At 36.1% G+C, this 17,599-nt stretch overlaps 1 protein-coding gene and 1 long non-coding RNA gene across 2 annotated transcripts in view; one reads left to right on the forward strand and one right to left on the reverse strand.

The window, feature by feature from the left end:
• LOC107596290 (protein unc-13 homolog B-like) overlaps positions 1-17,599 on the forward strand; it is an 89,922-nt gene that overhangs the window by 16,041 nt on the left and 56,282 nt on the right. Inside the window, exons 4-10 of the mRNA XM_016286984.1 lie at positions 7,698-7,815; positions 11,865-11,988; positions 12,876-12,946; positions 13,969-14,027; positions 14,600-14,626; positions 14,701-14,705; positions 16,981-17,188. Coding sequence (XP_016142470.1) covers positions 7,698-7,815; positions 11,865-11,988; positions 12,876-12,946; positions 13,969-14,027; positions 14,600-14,626; positions 14,701-14,705; positions 16,981-17,188 — 612 coding nt within the window. The remainder of the gene's footprint in view (positions 1-7,697; positions 7,816-11,864; positions 11,989-12,875; positions 12,947-13,968; positions 14,028-14,599; positions 14,627-14,700; positions 14,706-16,980; positions 17,189-17,599) is intronic.
• Positions 1,733-2,191, reverse strand: LOC107596261 (uncharacterized). Its single transcript, XR_001610346.1, has 3 exons — positions 2,134-2,191; positions 1,892-2,026; positions 1,733-1,798 (listed from the first exon to the last, which is right to left on the reverse strand). It is a non-coding gene; the product is annotated as an uncharacterized lncRNA (long non-coding RNA).

The following is a 17,599-nucleotide window of genomic DNA, read 5'->3' on the forward strand; positions in this document are numbered from 1 at the left end:
TTCGTCACACGTGAGTGGTTCATCATGTATGCCGTCATGCGGTCAGATCATTTTTTTATCTTAAAGGTGGGGTAAGCAATTTTTCAAAAACGCTTTAGAAAACTGATTAAAACTTGTAGCCAATCTGCAGTAAGGGGCGTGTCTACTCATGATGTGGAGGAGAGAGGGTTCAGTGCACAGGATGGACATTAGCGAGCCGAGCGACAGAAAGATAGAGGTGGTGGATAAAAAAACAAAAGAGGAAAACATCTGCGGAACAAAAGAAGGCTTAAGGCAAGAAGTAGGACCCGTGTAAATATCGAATCAGCTTTCCAGCGCTGGAGAGAACTCAAGGAGCGGAAGGCCTGCGATCAGACGCCGAGGTTGCTTTGTTTCTTCTCGATAGGTGAGTAACACCGTGTCTGCGCCGCAACAGCTAAAGTCTGTCTAGTACACTGGATGCGACAAAGTGACCGCTGAAAATCATTTGAAATTTGTGTCAATACGTCATAAATAGAACGCAGCAGCAGTTTTCCGTCGGGGATTTGTCGTGTCGTGCCGCATCCAGTGTAGACCATAGATGTGTATATATATATATCTGTGGTGTAGACAGCATCACTGATTATAATGAGTTCTATAGTATTTTGTCACGCCACGCCACTGTAACATTGGTTTTGCTTTGTTTCACAGAACGAATCGTTGCCTGGGTTGCGTACGTATGTGTGGGGCGGAGCTATCAAAATAGGGGCGAGACCCTTTTGGGGTAGGGGCGTGTTTGTTTTGGTGATTTCAGATGTCAACATTGGCTACCAGAAATCGCTTACCCCACCTTTAACTGTTATCATTAACATATTGTCAACATGCCTAATTGTAATGTTTGCTAATACTTTTATTCAAAATCGCGATTCCTTGATTTAAAATAAATAAATAAATAAATCATGGCAAAACATTACATTTGAATACTTAATCGATAAAACCAGAACAATCACCCAGCACAACTGTGAGTATAAAATCATGGAAGCTTGTTTTTGATAGGGTTGGGTATCGTTTTTTTTTTTCCGATACCGGTGCCAAATCCATCATTTTAAAATGGTACCGGTGCCTTAACCGATACTTTAAAAAAAGCCACAAAATGATGTTGTGTGACTCAAGAATACCTTTTTATTGGACAAAAAAGTTATTTAAATTGAACAATATATTAAAAGTTTAAAGTATACATTAATATAAAAGTAAATACAAAACACAACAACAATAAAACCTAAGCCACCTAACCCAACTACAATAATTTAACAGCTTCAAATTTCGGCAATTCTTTTGCAGAAATATGACCATATTTGCCTTCTCTGGCAAAATATGACACCTCCCCTGACTTATTGCATGTCCTGCACAGGAGAAAACTCTCTCAGATGGTGCTGATGATGCCTGCACACACAGGTATGTGTGCAGACAATATGGGAAGACTGTCCCGCTTCCCCCACCACCAAGCTACAGGGTCTTGTCCTGATGAGACTGAAGGTAGACCTTTGTAGGTCTCAATCTCTTTATGGGCCTGTTCAGCTATGGAGATGGCACCACTTTTAGAGGCTGTTGCCTGAAGTAACTCTCGGTCCTCATCCTCAAACAGCTCTTCTAGGGCTGACTTCGTAACATGGAGACGGAAAAAAAAGTAGTGTTTAGACTTGCTTCAAAAATATATTCATTTTAAATAGTCTATTCCAATATTACTTACATGTTCCTCTGCCTTCAGTGACTTGTCCTCCTGATGGTCATCCAATCTATCTTCCTCAATGTTGTGATCCTGAAGGACCTCCATTGGAAGCTGCAGAAATAATGTTGCACATATAAACAGCAATACTTCATTGTAGAAACTGTAACATTGCACATATGGGAAATTAGACTGAGCATAAAATACCTGTTCTGTTACATTGCAAACTGCTGCTTTCTCCAACCGGCCCCAAGCATCAGCAGCAACAGCACATCCAAGTTTACCTTTGAAGCGAGGGTCCATCAAAGTGGCCTCCTGGAGGAAGTTCTTAATGTCTTCATCCTGTAATAAAACATGACAAACTATTTAGTGTCTATCAGTTAAAATTGTGATTTGCCTTTTTTCTTTTTTTAAGCATAAGCTCTTAATGAAATGAAAATGGAAAATACCTGATATCGTTTCTCCAGATCTCCCCAGACTTTCTCTTTCAAAGCACTGATAAAAACAGTGTCCTGTTCAGCCACCGTGAAATGCTCCTCCAGCTTAGTCATTATGGGTAGAATTTGGCCACATGTGGGTGACTTCTCACTGGATACACAGAGGGTTGAGGTGTACAACAGCTTCATGATTTTAACAAAATCCTCTGCTTTCTGGAAGTCCTCATCTGTGAGTCTTTCCAGTCTGGGACAAAAAAGAAAATATTAAGATAAGAATAAAAACCAACTATTGCTATTCATTGTTTCACAACTGATCTTTTTGTCTATTACTTGTCTTTCTCCATTGGCTTTCTGAGTCGTTGGTCAAGTGATGCTGCCTGGATGGCCTGGTACTACTCCACCATCAAGAAAAGAGATGGTGTTATGTTGTGACAGATCTGAAACACAAATGCAAATTTTGAATTACAATCTACCGAAGATGTTTGAAACAAACATAACTTTCTGAGATATATAATGACTATGCTACTTGCTGAGAAGTTGCTGCTTCTCCCGCAGCACGATCTTAGCCATGGAGGACCTCCTCAGCCACACTACAATAGATCGAAGTCTGGCACACCACTTTGTAATGGTACTGATGCTGTAAACCTTCTGTGCGAACAGGTTTAGGGTGTGGGCAAAGCACCCCACCTTTAAAAGCTTAAGATTCTTCAGTGCAACATCCATATTGCTGGCGTTGTCTACTGTGGCAGCTATAACTTTAGTGTTTATCTGGAATTCCTCCAGAATGCAATTTATCTCGTCTGCCACCATGAGGCCTGTTTGTGACTCATACACAGCTTTGGTGTTTAGCACCTTTTGCTTAATGTGGCCTTCTCTGGTGTAGTGCACAGTAACTGTTAAATAGTGGTCCTGTGCCACACTGGTCCACCCATCACGTGTGATAGCAGCATTACTCACTTGTGTTAACTCCAGAATAATATTTTGTTTCTCAACAGAGTACCATGCAGGAATTAGAGTGTTGGACAGATCATCCCTGGATGGGGGTCGGTAGTGAGGATTAAGGGCAGCAGTCATTTCCCTATTAAGGATTAACATATTTTTTGTTGACAAATTTAATAACACATGAATTAAAGAAAATATTTCTCCTTTAACATATTTAACAACTTTTTCGCATTACTTTTTTTTTTTTTTTCCTGAACCATTGGGATTCCACAGTGGAAAAGGAATGCAGTCCCTTGACCACAAATTTGGTCACAGCCCTGTGGAGTTCCTCCACCTTCTCCTTTTTTTTCAAAGTAGCCTTCTTTGTCATGGTAAATGGGGTCACTGCTGTAGTACTACTAGTACTACTAGCTGGAGAGCCAAAATTATAAACATAATAATGTTAATGTTACATTAATATTTTACAAATCGTTTGATCATTTGTTAGCATGAATGCAAGATTTGCATTTTGCAATTAACATTACATTAGCCTACTACTAACCTGCGGAAGGGCTGCTGTCGTCATCATAATCGGTGGACTCCTTTTTGCTAGGGTTGGTATGACTGCAGCTGATGTCCGCAAGCTGTCAAACACGGTGCATCCCTCTGCTTTCAAGTTTATTCCGTGTGCCCTCAAATGTTTCATTAGGTTTGACGTGTTTCCCCCTTTACATGCAACTGTTGTAAAACATTTGCTGCACGTTGCGGTGTCGGAATCCTTTCTTGTGAAATATAGCCACACTTTAGAGCGTTTAGTTTTAGGCATTTTAATTTAAGCGCGTTTAATGTAGCTAGCTAAGCTAACGGTAGACCACCTGCTGCCGTCAGAGCAAGTGTAGTCGCTGCATTCACGCGCTTCTCGGATGGTCTCATTTCCCCACATTTAACTCAAAATGTGAAAACAAAATGGACAGTAACATTACTACAAAGATGTCTTGGATTTGTATCATCAAAGCTTTCTGACATTCACATGAGTTTTCTCATTCAGGATATAATTTTTACGATCATTCTGACACCCCATGAATGCAGTATTTAAATTTAACTAGAATTGAATCATTCGTGTTGATGAATCTGATGCTTCTTACGTCCGTTTCATAGCACTAGAGGACAAATATTTCAATCGACAGTTCAGGCATTTAAGTGGCACCGAAATGAGGCACCGAAATTCGCGTTCTGATTCGGTCCGGTATATACCGGTCATATAGGGTTTCGGTACCCAACCCTAGTTTCTGCCACGGAATAAAAAAATGTATATGTATATCAATTCTTTCTTTTTTTTCTCAGAATTGCGAGTTTATATCTCACAGTTCAGACTTTTTCCCCCCTCAATTCTTACTTTTTTCTCAGAATTGACATATAAACTCACAATTGACCCTTCACAAAGACCCACCCCCCTTAGTTACTGTTGCTACGCTGTGCTCTCACGCCACACATCATGTTCTCACACAGTAAAAAACACTTGACGACACGCCGACAGACAAGACAGAGCATGTTACTTTTGGAATGAAACAAAGTTTAAGCTTTCAAATTTAGTCTTTTTTTTTTTTTTAGAAATTCAAACAATAAATATGTCGTGACAGATCGCTGTAGCGCACGTGAAGTGATCATCTCTTCCTCTTTACTAGTTATTATAGCACAAAATAAACATGAATGATCATCAGAAGGTTTCTTGTTTCAACCGCAGAAAGACGTCAATACACACCGTTTTTCAAGTTCAAGTCCACCGATGGTCATCCACTCTGGTCTGGTTTATTTGTCAGACAAAATGCCAGAATCGCCGTTATGATTGCTCATATCACCTGTCAGTCAAACTCCTGCTGAAAACGTACAACTCTGACATTTTCTTAAACCTGCGAGTTGCAATTACGTGTTAGAATTGCGAGATATAAACGTTTATATCTTGCAATTCTGACTTTAAAACTCACAAATGTGAGTTTACATCATGCAATTCTGAGAAAAAAAGATGTAAACTCACAATTGCAAGAAAAAAGTCACCATTACCTTTTTATTTTTTATTCAGTGGCAGAAACGGGCTTCCATAAATCACGCTCTCATGCACTCTATTCTGTTTCTTTTCCTCCTTTCTCTCCCTCAGTTATCCTTATCTTCCTCTCATGTTGTGATTTACTAACAGATCACCTTCTCTTTGCTCTATCGCTGTCGTTTTCACTGTATCTGCCTCTGTTGCCCTTCATTCGCCTGCACACTCACTCCTGCGCTCTTGTTCATTGATAACAGACAGTGCAGATGAGCTCAAAGCGTTTGCACTGGTGCAGCAGCACGGCTGTTCTTACGTAACGCCGCTCTGCAGAGAATCTTCTCTCTGCTCTCCACTACGTGACATGCCTTTAATAGTGCCGATGTTCAGAAGCGGAAAATGTACTGAATACTGCACATTTATACTCTGTATACTGCCTGCTGTTTTTAAAAAATAATATGTGAAACAGTATGCAGTAAGAACAGCAGTATGCAACAGCCTCAGCTAATAATTATGGCTGTTTTGTGTTTTTAATAAAGATTAAAATTAAATTTTATTTTTTATTTCTTTCAGATCATTTAGAGGTTGAGCAAATTGCAATTACTCTCTTGTATTGAATTTTCCTTCCACAGAAGTAGTTTTAAGGCAAGGCACTACAGCCAAAAACATTGTGTTTCAAGCACAAGTCAATTTTCAGATTTTAGGCTAATTTGCTTCCATAACATGTCTTCTTTCATACTAGTGGAAAAAAAAACATGCAAAATACACATTTAAGTGTCTATTTTATTGCATTTTATCTATTTTTGTCTGTAGATTTCAATTCCAATACATATCTTTAAAGGTGGTGAGTTTTTTCTCCATTTCCGCAGCGCTTACTTACACCAAAACTGTTTTAGTCTGAAGGATTTTACTGAAAGGTTTGTTTATATATCATTTGCCTGATTTATAACATTTGTATTCCTTAAAACATGATGAAAAGGTATTTTTTTCTGGCTGTTGACAGTATCTTCTGATTTATGGAGTGATAAAAAGAGAACTTCAAAATATCCAAAACCTTTAATATTTCGACAAAATCAAACAAGAATTTTGAACTTGGCTTCATCCAATGTTCAGATTTCTGTTCTGGAAATGTATGCAAATTAGTGCATATTTAATTAGATAATGTCTCATTAGCATATTTAAACATAACATTTCAGATAACTTGTAATACAAGATAATTGTCATAATGCATTGTTATTAATCATCTGGGAAAAGCCTGATGATATAAATTAGTAAAACAAATAGTAGATTTTTGTCTGTAGATTTCAATTCCAATACATATCTTTAAAGGTGGTGAGTTTTTTCTCCATTTCCGCAGCGCTTACTTACACCAAAACTGTTTTAGTCTGAAGGATTTTACTGAAAGGTTTGTTTATATATCATTTGCCTGATTTATAACATTTTTATTCCTTAAAACATGATGAAAAGGTATTTTTTTCTGGCTGTTGACAGTATCTTCTGATTTATGGAGTGATAAAAAGAGAACTTCAAAATATCCAAAACCTTTAATATTTCGATAAAATCAAACAAGAATTTTGAACTTGGCTTCATCCAATGTTCAGATTTCTGTTCTGGAAATGTATGCAAATTAGTGCATATTTAATTAGATAATGTATCATTAGCATATTTAAACATAACATTTCAGATAACTTGTAATACAAGATAATTGTCATAATGCACTGTTATTAATCATCTGGGAAAAGCCTGATGATATAAATTAGTAAAACAAATAGTAGTTTATTGTATTTAAAGTGATTGAATTAGCAGCGCTATGATATAACATTTATATAAATAATTTTTTATAGCTTAGAATTTATATATTATATGTTTATATAAGCATTGTATAGCTTTGTATATTATTATATATATATATATCATCTGTGGTGAAGAAATTCTTGTTTCTCTTCGAAAGACATCAGTTTCAGCTTTCAGTATTTTAATTGTTTGTACATGTGACTCACATAACACTTCTAAAGCCTGAGAAATGTGGCATATAAAATTAAAAATATCCAAAATGTCTGCATTTTTATTGCTTAAATACACATTTGACCACATGAGTAATAATATTTGAAAGCACACAGAACTAGTATTGTCTTTACTCCTCTCTTGGTTTTCTTTCTAACAATGTGTCCTGCTGTTTTATAAATTAGATACGTGTTATATTTCTCCTCAGCATTTTTTGTTTCCTATTTGTTTCCATTTTGCAGTGATGTAATTACGTAAAGCGGTTTAGTCTGTAAAATCCTCTCCGCGTGGTGCCAACAATCAGATGCAAATGTCTCTCAATAAACATTGAATCTTGATTCCAGACGAGCTTTTCACCCACGCAGCTCTCGCTCAGCTTTCCGCTTCACACCAGGCTTGATGTTTGGTCACAATAAAAGCTTTTAACTTTCCTCTGCAGAACATCTTACTGTCTTTATGCAAGTACAAGTAGCCTATTTCGTTCATCCTTTGTTCATTTTCGTTTCCCATTTACAGGTTCATTCAGCGGTTTACTCTGCGGTCCGTTGCCACCTGCATTTATCTTCATCTAAAGGTTGCTCTGTCTTTTCATTCTCTTTCTTTTTGTGTCCAGTGAGATAAATCGGCTGGATCTGGGCCTAACGGTGGAGGTGTGGAATAAAGGACTGATCTGGGACACCATGGTCGGCTACGTTTGGATCCCACTGCGGAGTATCCGCCAATCAAACGAGGTCGGTGCTGCACAATTGGGTTTGCATGATACGGCTGATATGAGCGCCGTTCTTAATACCAGTTTCAATATGACAGCAAAAACGGAATGCTGTTTAATTAAAAAGTTAAATATCAAGCTTTAATTGAAAGATTAGTATAATTGGGGATCTAATAGAGACGTTTACTTGAGGCCGGATTCACAAAAATCTTCTTAAGAATTGATAAATAAGATAAATTTCATGAAGTTTGAAGAATGTTTCTAAGTGAAATTCTTGAAAAATGCTCACAATTGTTTTTAATGTGATTTAAAAAAAAATTTTTTTTAGAAGAAAATCAAGCTTTTATGGAAGCTTGTTTCTGCCACGTAATAAAAAATAAAGGTAATTGTGACTGATTATCTCACAGTTCAGGCTTTTTTTTAAATATAAAAAAATAATTGCAACTTTTTATGTCACAATTCTGTTTTTTGTTTGACACTTTTGCAAGTGTATATTTTGCAATTCAGATTTTTCTTCTCAGTAATTGGGAAAATGTGAGATATAAATCAGAATTCGCAATTAACTTTTACTTTTTTTTTATTCTGTAAAAAAACTGAATTGCGAGATGTCAACAGAATTTTGGGAGAAAAAAAATCTGAATTGAGAGATATTATCTCAGAATCATGAGAAAAGTCATAATGCTGCATAATAATCATAATAAGCGTGCATATTATTTTTGCTGTTTTTTAATGCACCATGTACTTTAGTTGTTTTTGAAGAGTCTGTCTTAACCATTTAAGCCCTTTCAAGCTACAAGCTTCTGAAATCTTAATGTCAAAATCCAGCATTTTTCCAAAAAAACCCTGGCGCCTAAAGGGTTAAGATGCACTCATTTACGCACTCATGCGCCAACTGTCTTGTACTGAATGTACAAGTAATAATGTATATGTACTCAATGCTGCTGAACATTATGTCGTAATTATAGGCTAAAATTAAAAACGAGGTCCCTATTTGACTCCGTTTTGAATTTCAAATTCGGCATAAAGTCACGTCATGCATAAACGTAGTTATGCATTTTGTAATGTTTGCAACAATTAATTTGAAACAACCCAATAAATCCATTAAACATCTAACCTTTGAGGATTTAAGACAAGTTGAAGTTTATTCTAATTTTAAGAGGTTATTTATGATGATTTTAAAGAAGACTCTTTTCAAGAATTTGAATTCTTCTTAAGTTTTGTGTTACGAACAATCTTAAGAAAACATTTTTTGAACATTCGTAAGTATTTTTGGGAATACTAAATATTTGTTTTTCTTAAGTAAGAAATTATTCTTCACCAGCTTTTCACTGTTTCATTTGAGAAAAACTACCATCAAATACACACTGACACTAAAACTGAAAGACCTTCACAACAAACCATCAAAATAAAAGTTCGGTTTAACTTGAAGAAATTATGACAGAAACATATTATTAATGTAATTCTCAAAGTCATAATAACAATATTATTATTCTTAAGGAATATCATACAAACAAGGTGTTTTTCATTAATTTATACAGTTCTGTACATCTTGTTTGAAAAAATAAAAATGTTTTGTTGTAAATTAATTATGTTTTCATTTGAATGCATTTTAAAAGATTGATTAAATTGTTAAAGTTTTATTAATTCATTTCATGAATAAATTAGTACTGAATCATAAAACACAGAATCCAGAAAAAATAAAATAGAAAACAGAATTTTGGGGAAAATAAAATTAATTTTTATGGGGCCCTAAATTAAAAGGGAGTTACGGAAAACATTGAATATCTGGATAAATATTGATATTGTATGATATGGGAAAAAATGTTGTGATAATATTTTTAGCCATGTCGGCCAGTCCTAGTCCCAGTCCAAGCATAAATTCACTTAATTTTGATGCATTTCTCATAAAACAAGATTAATCTTAAATAGTTTTGCTTCTCAACTAAATTTATGTTGATTTAAGAATGTTTAGATATTTGTTTTGGAAAACAAGACAAAAATATCAAGTAATTAAATAATGTTTTGCAGTGTGATGGCAAGATGCCAAATTTTAATATCTAAAATGTTATGAGCAACATAAGAGCAGTACAGTTGTTCTCTGTGGTGAGATCAGACTTTAAATGAAATTTAACACCGGATGACAGGGTGTGACGTGGTAGAAGGGAAGTGAAGGTCACGTTTTTGATTAGATCTGGTTCAGACACGGGATGCACTGCTGGATTTACGGCCGTAATGCACCTCAGACCTCCTCATGTGCGCCTGTGCCCTTTCTGTCCTGTTACATAAGCCAGTGCTTGCTTTATTTAAAGACGGCGGTTTTATTGAGCTGCCTTCCATTTGCTGCTTTTATGTCCCGTTTTATAAATAACCCCGAGTTTTCCCTCAAGCTTTCTTAACGTAACATGAATAATATATCATCCGCTGTCAATAATGAATGAGATTTTTCTTCTCTCGGTCGCTGATGTTCTGGTGTTTGTATGTTTTATGTGATTTGAAGCCGTCGAGGGTTAAAAAAAAAACTATGCAGACATGCATAAAAAACAAAAACTACTAAAAATGGCAAACTTTAAATAAATAAAAATGGAAAATATAAAAATAAATCTGATTCAAATTAATAATTAATATAATTTAAATTAATACAATTAATAAAAACCATAATAGTATCTAAATGATACTCAAGCAACACTGCTCTGGATGGAAATCACTATTAAAGATTTTTCTTTTATTATTATTATTATTATTATTATTTTTTTTTTTTGCTAATATTAACATAATTGATCTTTACAATATTAACATATTGATTTATACAAAACCTTGGGTCACCAACTGTTGCTTTAAATGCTTCATAAAAAATGCTGACTTGAATAAAAATAATCAAAAATATTTTTATCATTTTAATAAGATATTTCTTATAATATTATTTTAAAATATAAGAGAATAAAAGTATATAAGTATATACAATATAATATATGTAATATAATGTACAATATATATAGTAAAATAAAATTATTTGTTTAATTACTGAACATTATAAAAGAATATACAATATATACAATGGATATATTATGCAATATGCTATTTATATTATACATACAATCTTTATATATATTATAAATGTAATATAAATATTAGCCTAAAATTGAAAAGTATTTGTATTTGATGACAAAATGATATGCATGATGAGTCTGTAGATGTGTCCCAATTCACATTCTTATGCACTATTCAATGCTGTTTTGTAGTAAGAATAAGAAGTGCACTTCTTATATACTTATTTAACCAAAAATGAATTGTGAGATGTTGGACACTTCATGCACTGAACGTCTCCGCTTGAATTACATGCTGGAATGGCTGTGACGATGATGGACGACAAACTAGCTGACTAAAATGTCATATGCTAGACATAGTGCCTACTTTAAGTGCATATAGTATGTCATTTGGGACACAACGTACAGTATGAGTCAGTTGATTGTGTAGATGTGTAAATACAGTTCTGTGTGTGTCTGTGTCTCTGTGTGTGTCTGTGTGTGTGTGTGTCTGTCTGCGTGTGTGTGTGTGTGTCTGTCTGCGTGCGTGTGTGTGTTTGTGTCTGTGTGTGTGTCTGTCTGCGTGTGTGTGTTTGTGTGTTTGTGTCTGTGTGTGTGTGTCTGTGTGTGTGTGTGTGTTTCTGTGTGTGTGTGTGTCTGTGTCTCTGTCTCTGTGTGTGTCTGTGTCTCTGTCTGTGTCTGCGCGCGCGTGTGTCTGTGTCTGTGTGTGTGTGTCTGTGTGTGTGTGTCTGTGTCTGTGTGTGTGTTTCTGTGTGTGTGTGTCTGTGTCTCTGTCTCTGTGTGTGTCTGTGTCTGCGCGCGCGTGTGTCTGTGTCTGTGTCTGTCTGTGTCTGTGTGTGTGTGTGTGTGTGTGTGTGTGTGTGTGTGTGTGTCTCTGTCTGTGTCTCTGTCCCTGTCTGTGTCTGTGTGTGTGTGTCTGTCTGTGTCTGCGTGTGTGTGTCTGTCTGTGACTCTGTGTGTCTGTGTCTGTGTGCGTGTGTCTGTGTCTATCTGTGTCTGTGTCTGTGTTTGTGCGTGTGTGTTTCAGGAAGGACCAGGCGAGTGGCTGACTCTAGATTCTCAGGTCATAATGGCGGATAATGAAATCTGTGGGACCAAAGATCCAACATTTCACCGTTTGCTTCTGGACACGCGCTTCGAACTGCCGCTGGGTGAGATTATACTCATCACAGCTTATAATATAAGATAATCACAGCTACAGCCACAAAAACACAGCATCTCTACAGACCTCGTGAAAGAACTGGGGTTGTGTGACTTTTACTGCATGTCTGTTACCTTTCAGCTCATCTATATGATAGTGTAATCCTTCCAGCCCGGGGTCGTCACATGTGGTTGCTGCAAGCCCTCCGGACGCCCCTTCGTCGAATTTGCGATATGCAACGCAACGCGTAAAAACACAGTATAAGTCATTATAATCCATAATTATCTCCCCACTGGATGCAACAAATGCCTCGTTTGTAATGGGTTTTATTGGTTTTGTCTCGCTGTGCCGGGAGATGGCATCACAGTGTGTTAAGGGGCGTAACATTTCCGTCACACGCTTGAGGTATTCGGCCAATCACAACGCACTGGATAGCTGGCCAATCAGAGCACACTTCGCTTTTCAGACCGATGAGCTTTGTAAAAATCGACACGTTTCAGAAAGGCGGGGCATAGAGGAGAAACAATAATGTACCTCATGTGGAAAATAATGTGTTTTTTAAACCTTAAACTGCATAAACATTGCATTACACCAAATACACAAAATAATGTTCTTTTTAGCAGCATCATATGACCTCTTTATTAGGAAATGCATCAACAAATGTGCACGGCCTGTTTTCTGAACAAATGAGGTCTTGTTCTCAAAAAGACTGTGTTCAGCAGAAATACACCTTTACACTGAAACTCACTCGCTCAATCAATATAAATGACCTGCTTTCACTCTGAAGAGTCTCTGCTGGAGTCTTTTCCATTACATAGTCCATAGATATGACATCTAAGATATGACATCAGGCTAAGACGCCTCTTCTCTGTGTGTGTGTGTGTGTTTCTCCCATAGACATCCCAGAAGAAGAGGCTCGATACTGGGCCAAAAAACTGGAGCAGCTCAACGCCATGCGAGACCAGGACGTGAGTCTGTCGTCTCTCTGTGCTATAGTTTCTCCAAAAACACAAAGACTTCAAATTGGCTTCTAAGATTCACTGTGGCATTTCATTTTTCAAAACAACAGCACCTGCAAAGTAAGCTGATGTATTCACAATCGCAAATTAAACACAAACTTGTGAGATGCCATGTTGTCATACATAGTAGTGTTGGGCAATATAGCAAAAAAAAGAGAAAATCTCAATATTTTTTCAGATGTTGACGATATTTAATATTTTTGCATTTTCTCTCTCAAAAAAAGAAATAATAGAATTTTTTTTTTTTTGCCCCCTACGTATTTGAAATAGTTTACTGCAAATCAGCACAGTTTTAAAAAAAAAGACTAATTTAGACATAGTGACTACTTATTGCTTTTTTAACTAAATGAAAACTATATAACATTTAGAATCATATTTACTATGGGTACGACCGTACCAGTATAAAAATACAATTATACTATATTAGAAGTGCAATCTTTCTTACAAAAAGTTTTGTTTTTTTCAACAACAAAGCAAGTTCTTTGAAGAGCAAAGAAACACATTACATAGAAAAAGTGGCCGGCCTGTTTCATGGATTCTGAGTGTCTTAAAAAGTCTTAATTGGTCTTAATTTCACAAAGTAATGCCTTAAAAAGGTCTTAAATCAGAGAGAAATTCTTAAATTCATAAAGTCATAGCATTAAATGTCGCATGCACTGCAAAAATGAATATCTTAATCTGTATTTTTGTTTTCTTCCAATACAAATATCTAAACATCCTTAAATCAAGGTACATTTGCTTGAGTCTTGTTTTCTGATAAACTAAACCAAATCAAGTGCTTTTATGCTTAATACAAGAACAAATATCTTGTTTTCTTTCTGTTTTGATCAAGTTTGATCGATATCATAATCTCTCATAAAGAGTTTGCATTGCCTTTAGAAGTTTAATCTGCCAGTATTGCATTAATGTAACAGGTTTCATATTCATATTCATAAGGCTAATGATTCATTTGTGTGTGATTTGTGTTGCAGTATTCATATCAGGAGGTTCAGGAGAGGCCGCTGTCTGTACCGGGAACACAGTGCTGTGAGTGTGATGCTCTACATGCATCAATTAAAGCCTAAATCATCATGATATTAGCCAAAATATTAAATTTCCAAAATTGTTAAATCCGCCTACAGCCTGTCAATGGATAATTCAGCTATTCTCTTTCAGATATTTTCAAGCAAATCTTATTAAATGCTGGAAAAAAATGTATGTACGTTTAATTCAAGCTATTCTAATGATTTGCAAATCATTAAAGTAAACATATCTTGACCATATAAGCTAGCCATTGTGTCTGATGGTCATTTTTGAGAGCATTAGATCAGATCAGATTCAGATTTCACACATGAATCGGATCATCTTCACAGTTCTGAGCATCTAAAGCACTAAGTGCTGTAGCGGTTCGGTCCTTCCCGTATGTGTGTCACCGTTAATGTGATTTATGAGTAAGTCTAGCAGAAAGCTGAATGAGCAGCCTCGTGCATGAATGAAGCTCTGACTTACTGTGACTTGCGCTCTTATTTCTCTCACACACACACACACACACACTCTGCTGACACAGCTCCCAGGGGGGCGGGGCTAGACAGTGGGACCTTCTGATTGGCTTGAGACACGCAGCTGGGAATCATCGCTGGATGGCAGCCAGTAGCACATCACCTTAATCACAGAACACTGAGTCATCAAACCCATACTTTACTCTGCTGCAGGAAGAGACACAGACAGAGTCAGTGACTAAGTGAACAATGCTGTCATACTGAAAGATTAGATTGCCTGATAGCCTGGGTCACATGTTCACCAAGGCTGCACTTACGTGATTAAAATACAATAAAATTGTGAAATATTATTACAATTCAAAATAACTGTTCTCTATGTGAATATCTGTTAAACTTTAATTTATTTCTTTGATCAAAGCTGTATTTTCAGCATCATTCCTCCAGTCTTCAGTGTCACATGATCTTCAGAAATCAGTATAATATGCTGATTTGCTGCTCAAGAAACATTTCTGATTATTATCAATGTTGAAAACAGCTGTGCTGCCCAATATTTTTGTGGAAACTGATACATTTTATTTTTCGGGATTCACAGATGAATAGAAAGTTTAAAAGTACAACATTTATTTGAAATAGAAATCTTTTGTAATATTATAAATCAGTTTAATGCATCCTTGCTAAATAAAAGTATTTTAGTGATTTTTGACCCCAAAAATCCTGTAAATTAGTTTTTATGCCTTGCAAACCTTTATTATGCTTTATAACAATGCATCAAACATTGTAAAATCTGCTAATTTAAGTTAAAGATGTCTAGCTGGCTAACATAGATGAGGTTTTGTCACAGTTGCATGACCTAGTTTGGTGTGTTTATGTGTTTGTATTTGTGTTTTGTTTTCTTTGCTGTTTCTGTTACTAATGGCGCTTTTCCACTGCGTGGTACGACTCGACTCGGTACGGCTCAGTACGGTACGGCACGGCTCGGTTCGACTCGGTTTGCGTTTCCACTGCAGTTTAGTATCGCTTTAGAATGGGCGGGATTATTCACATGTCGTTATAGTTGCGCCGCCTCTACTGCCGCGACTCCTAAAAAACGGATTGGGCCTTTTCATTCCGCGTCGCCCCATCAAGCTCTCGCTGGATCCGCTCCTCTGCTATCAACGAGAGGAACGTCTGTACTTCCTCAACAGGGGGAACAGCCACTTTTTGGTTGTTAAAAAAAGGTGCGCTCGTTTGATCCTTCGCTGGCTGTGCTGATTTAAATCTAGCGGTTCTTTTGTGTTTCTGTCGCAGGTTCAGTGACGCAGGTAGTGACGATTCTCTCCGGCCAATCCGTGATCAGCAGAGTTTACACGTCACGTTCTGGTAACGGTACGGTTCACTTGGAACCCCAACCGAGGTGGTACTAAAAAAAGTACCAGGTACCAGGTACTGTACCCAGTGGAAAACCCCCAAAAAGTGAACCGTACGGAGCCGTACCGTGCCGTACCATGCAGTGGAAAAGTGCCATAAAATGTTCCTGTATGATCTCATATGGTCAAAAAAAATTAATGTAAATATGTTTAAAAAAAAAAAAATATATATATATATATAAAAAGATATCTGAAATAATACTCAAATGGAAAATATTTTCTGTTTAAACCTTTAAAAGGCGAAATATATTACAAAATGTACTTTAAAAAAATCCAATCTTAAAATACATTTTGGGTAATATTATTATTATTATTTGAATATATATATATATTAGAGATCGACCGATATGGGTTTTTCTATAACCGATGCCGATGAAATACTGAAAGCTGTCTAGAATTTCTTCACCACAGGTATTATGTCATAATAACTTTAATTAAAATCCATCACTACAGGTGAATACAGTAAACATGTTACTAATAGAAAATCGCCATACTTAAATTTTGTTTAATCATAGTGCATTAGGACTGTTTTGCATTACAATTTTAAATATGTAAACTAGGCTTTATCTAATTAGTCATGCACTCATTTGCATATTTCCAGAATGGAAATCTGAACACTGGATAAAGCCAGGTTCAAAATTATTAGAGTTAAAGGTTTTTACAGAGGTGTTTCTTTTTTTTTTACAGAGGTGTTTTTTATCACTCCATAAATCAGAAAATACTGTAAAAATCCAGAATAAAAAATAATCATGTTTTTAGGAATATAAAATCAGTCAAATGATATATGAATAAACCGTTCTCTACAAGCCTTCAGAATATAGAAAGGAATAAAACTGTAAAGTTCGGTGTTTGTAAGTGCTGCTGAAGGGAAGAGAAAAAAATAATTTTGAGAAATGGTCTTTAAAGATATGTATTGAAATGTACAGATGCAAATAGATAAAGTGCAATAAAATACTTAAATGTGTATTTCGGGTGTTTTCTTTCCACTAGTCAGCAAAATAGCACATCACACTTCTCGAATAACACCAGGTCATGACAGATGTGTTTGTGTGTGGTGTAGTTTCACAAATGCAGATGTGTCTTTGATTTGCGTGTGTAGACATTGATCCAGACAGCGCGATGGATGACCGAGACAGTGATTACCGCAGTGAGACCAGTAACAGTATCCCACCGCCATACTACACCACATCTCAGCCCAACGCCTCGGTCCACCAGTATCCCATGAGCCACCAGCACCGCAGTCCTCACGCCGCATACTCACACACCAACAACTGCGACCTGGACTACGATCAACAGAGAGGCATCAGGTGAGAGAGAAACAGCACTGCAAAAATGCTTGTCTTACTTAGATTTTTTTTGTCTTGTTTCAGCCAAATTATCGAAAAATTCTTAAATCAAGAAGGATTTTCTAAACAAGTATAAATTATTGTCTTGTTTTCAGAAAAAACAAGTCAAAATTAAGTGAGTTTTTGCTTGTTCTAAGCAAAAACTAATTTGCATATTTCCAGAATGGAAATCTGAACACTGGATAAAGCCAGGTTCAAAATTATTAGAGTTAAAGGTTTTTACAGAGGTGAGGTTTTTATTATCACTCCATAAATCATAAAATATTGTAAAAATCCCCAAAAATAATCAAGTTTTTTGGAATATAAAATCAGTCAAATGATATATGAACAAAAGTTAAATATGTCTTAAAAAAAAAAAAAAAAATATATATA

Source organism: Sinocyclocheilus grahami, unplaced genomic scaffold, assembly GCF_001515645.1.
Source record: "Sinocyclocheilus grahami isolate Dianchi unplaced genomic scaffold, SAMN03320097.WGS_v1.1 scaffold216.1, whole genome shotgun sequence".
NCBI lineage: Eukaryota > Metazoa > Chordata > Actinopteri > Cypriniformes > Cyprinidae > Sinocyclocheilus > Sinocyclocheilus grahami.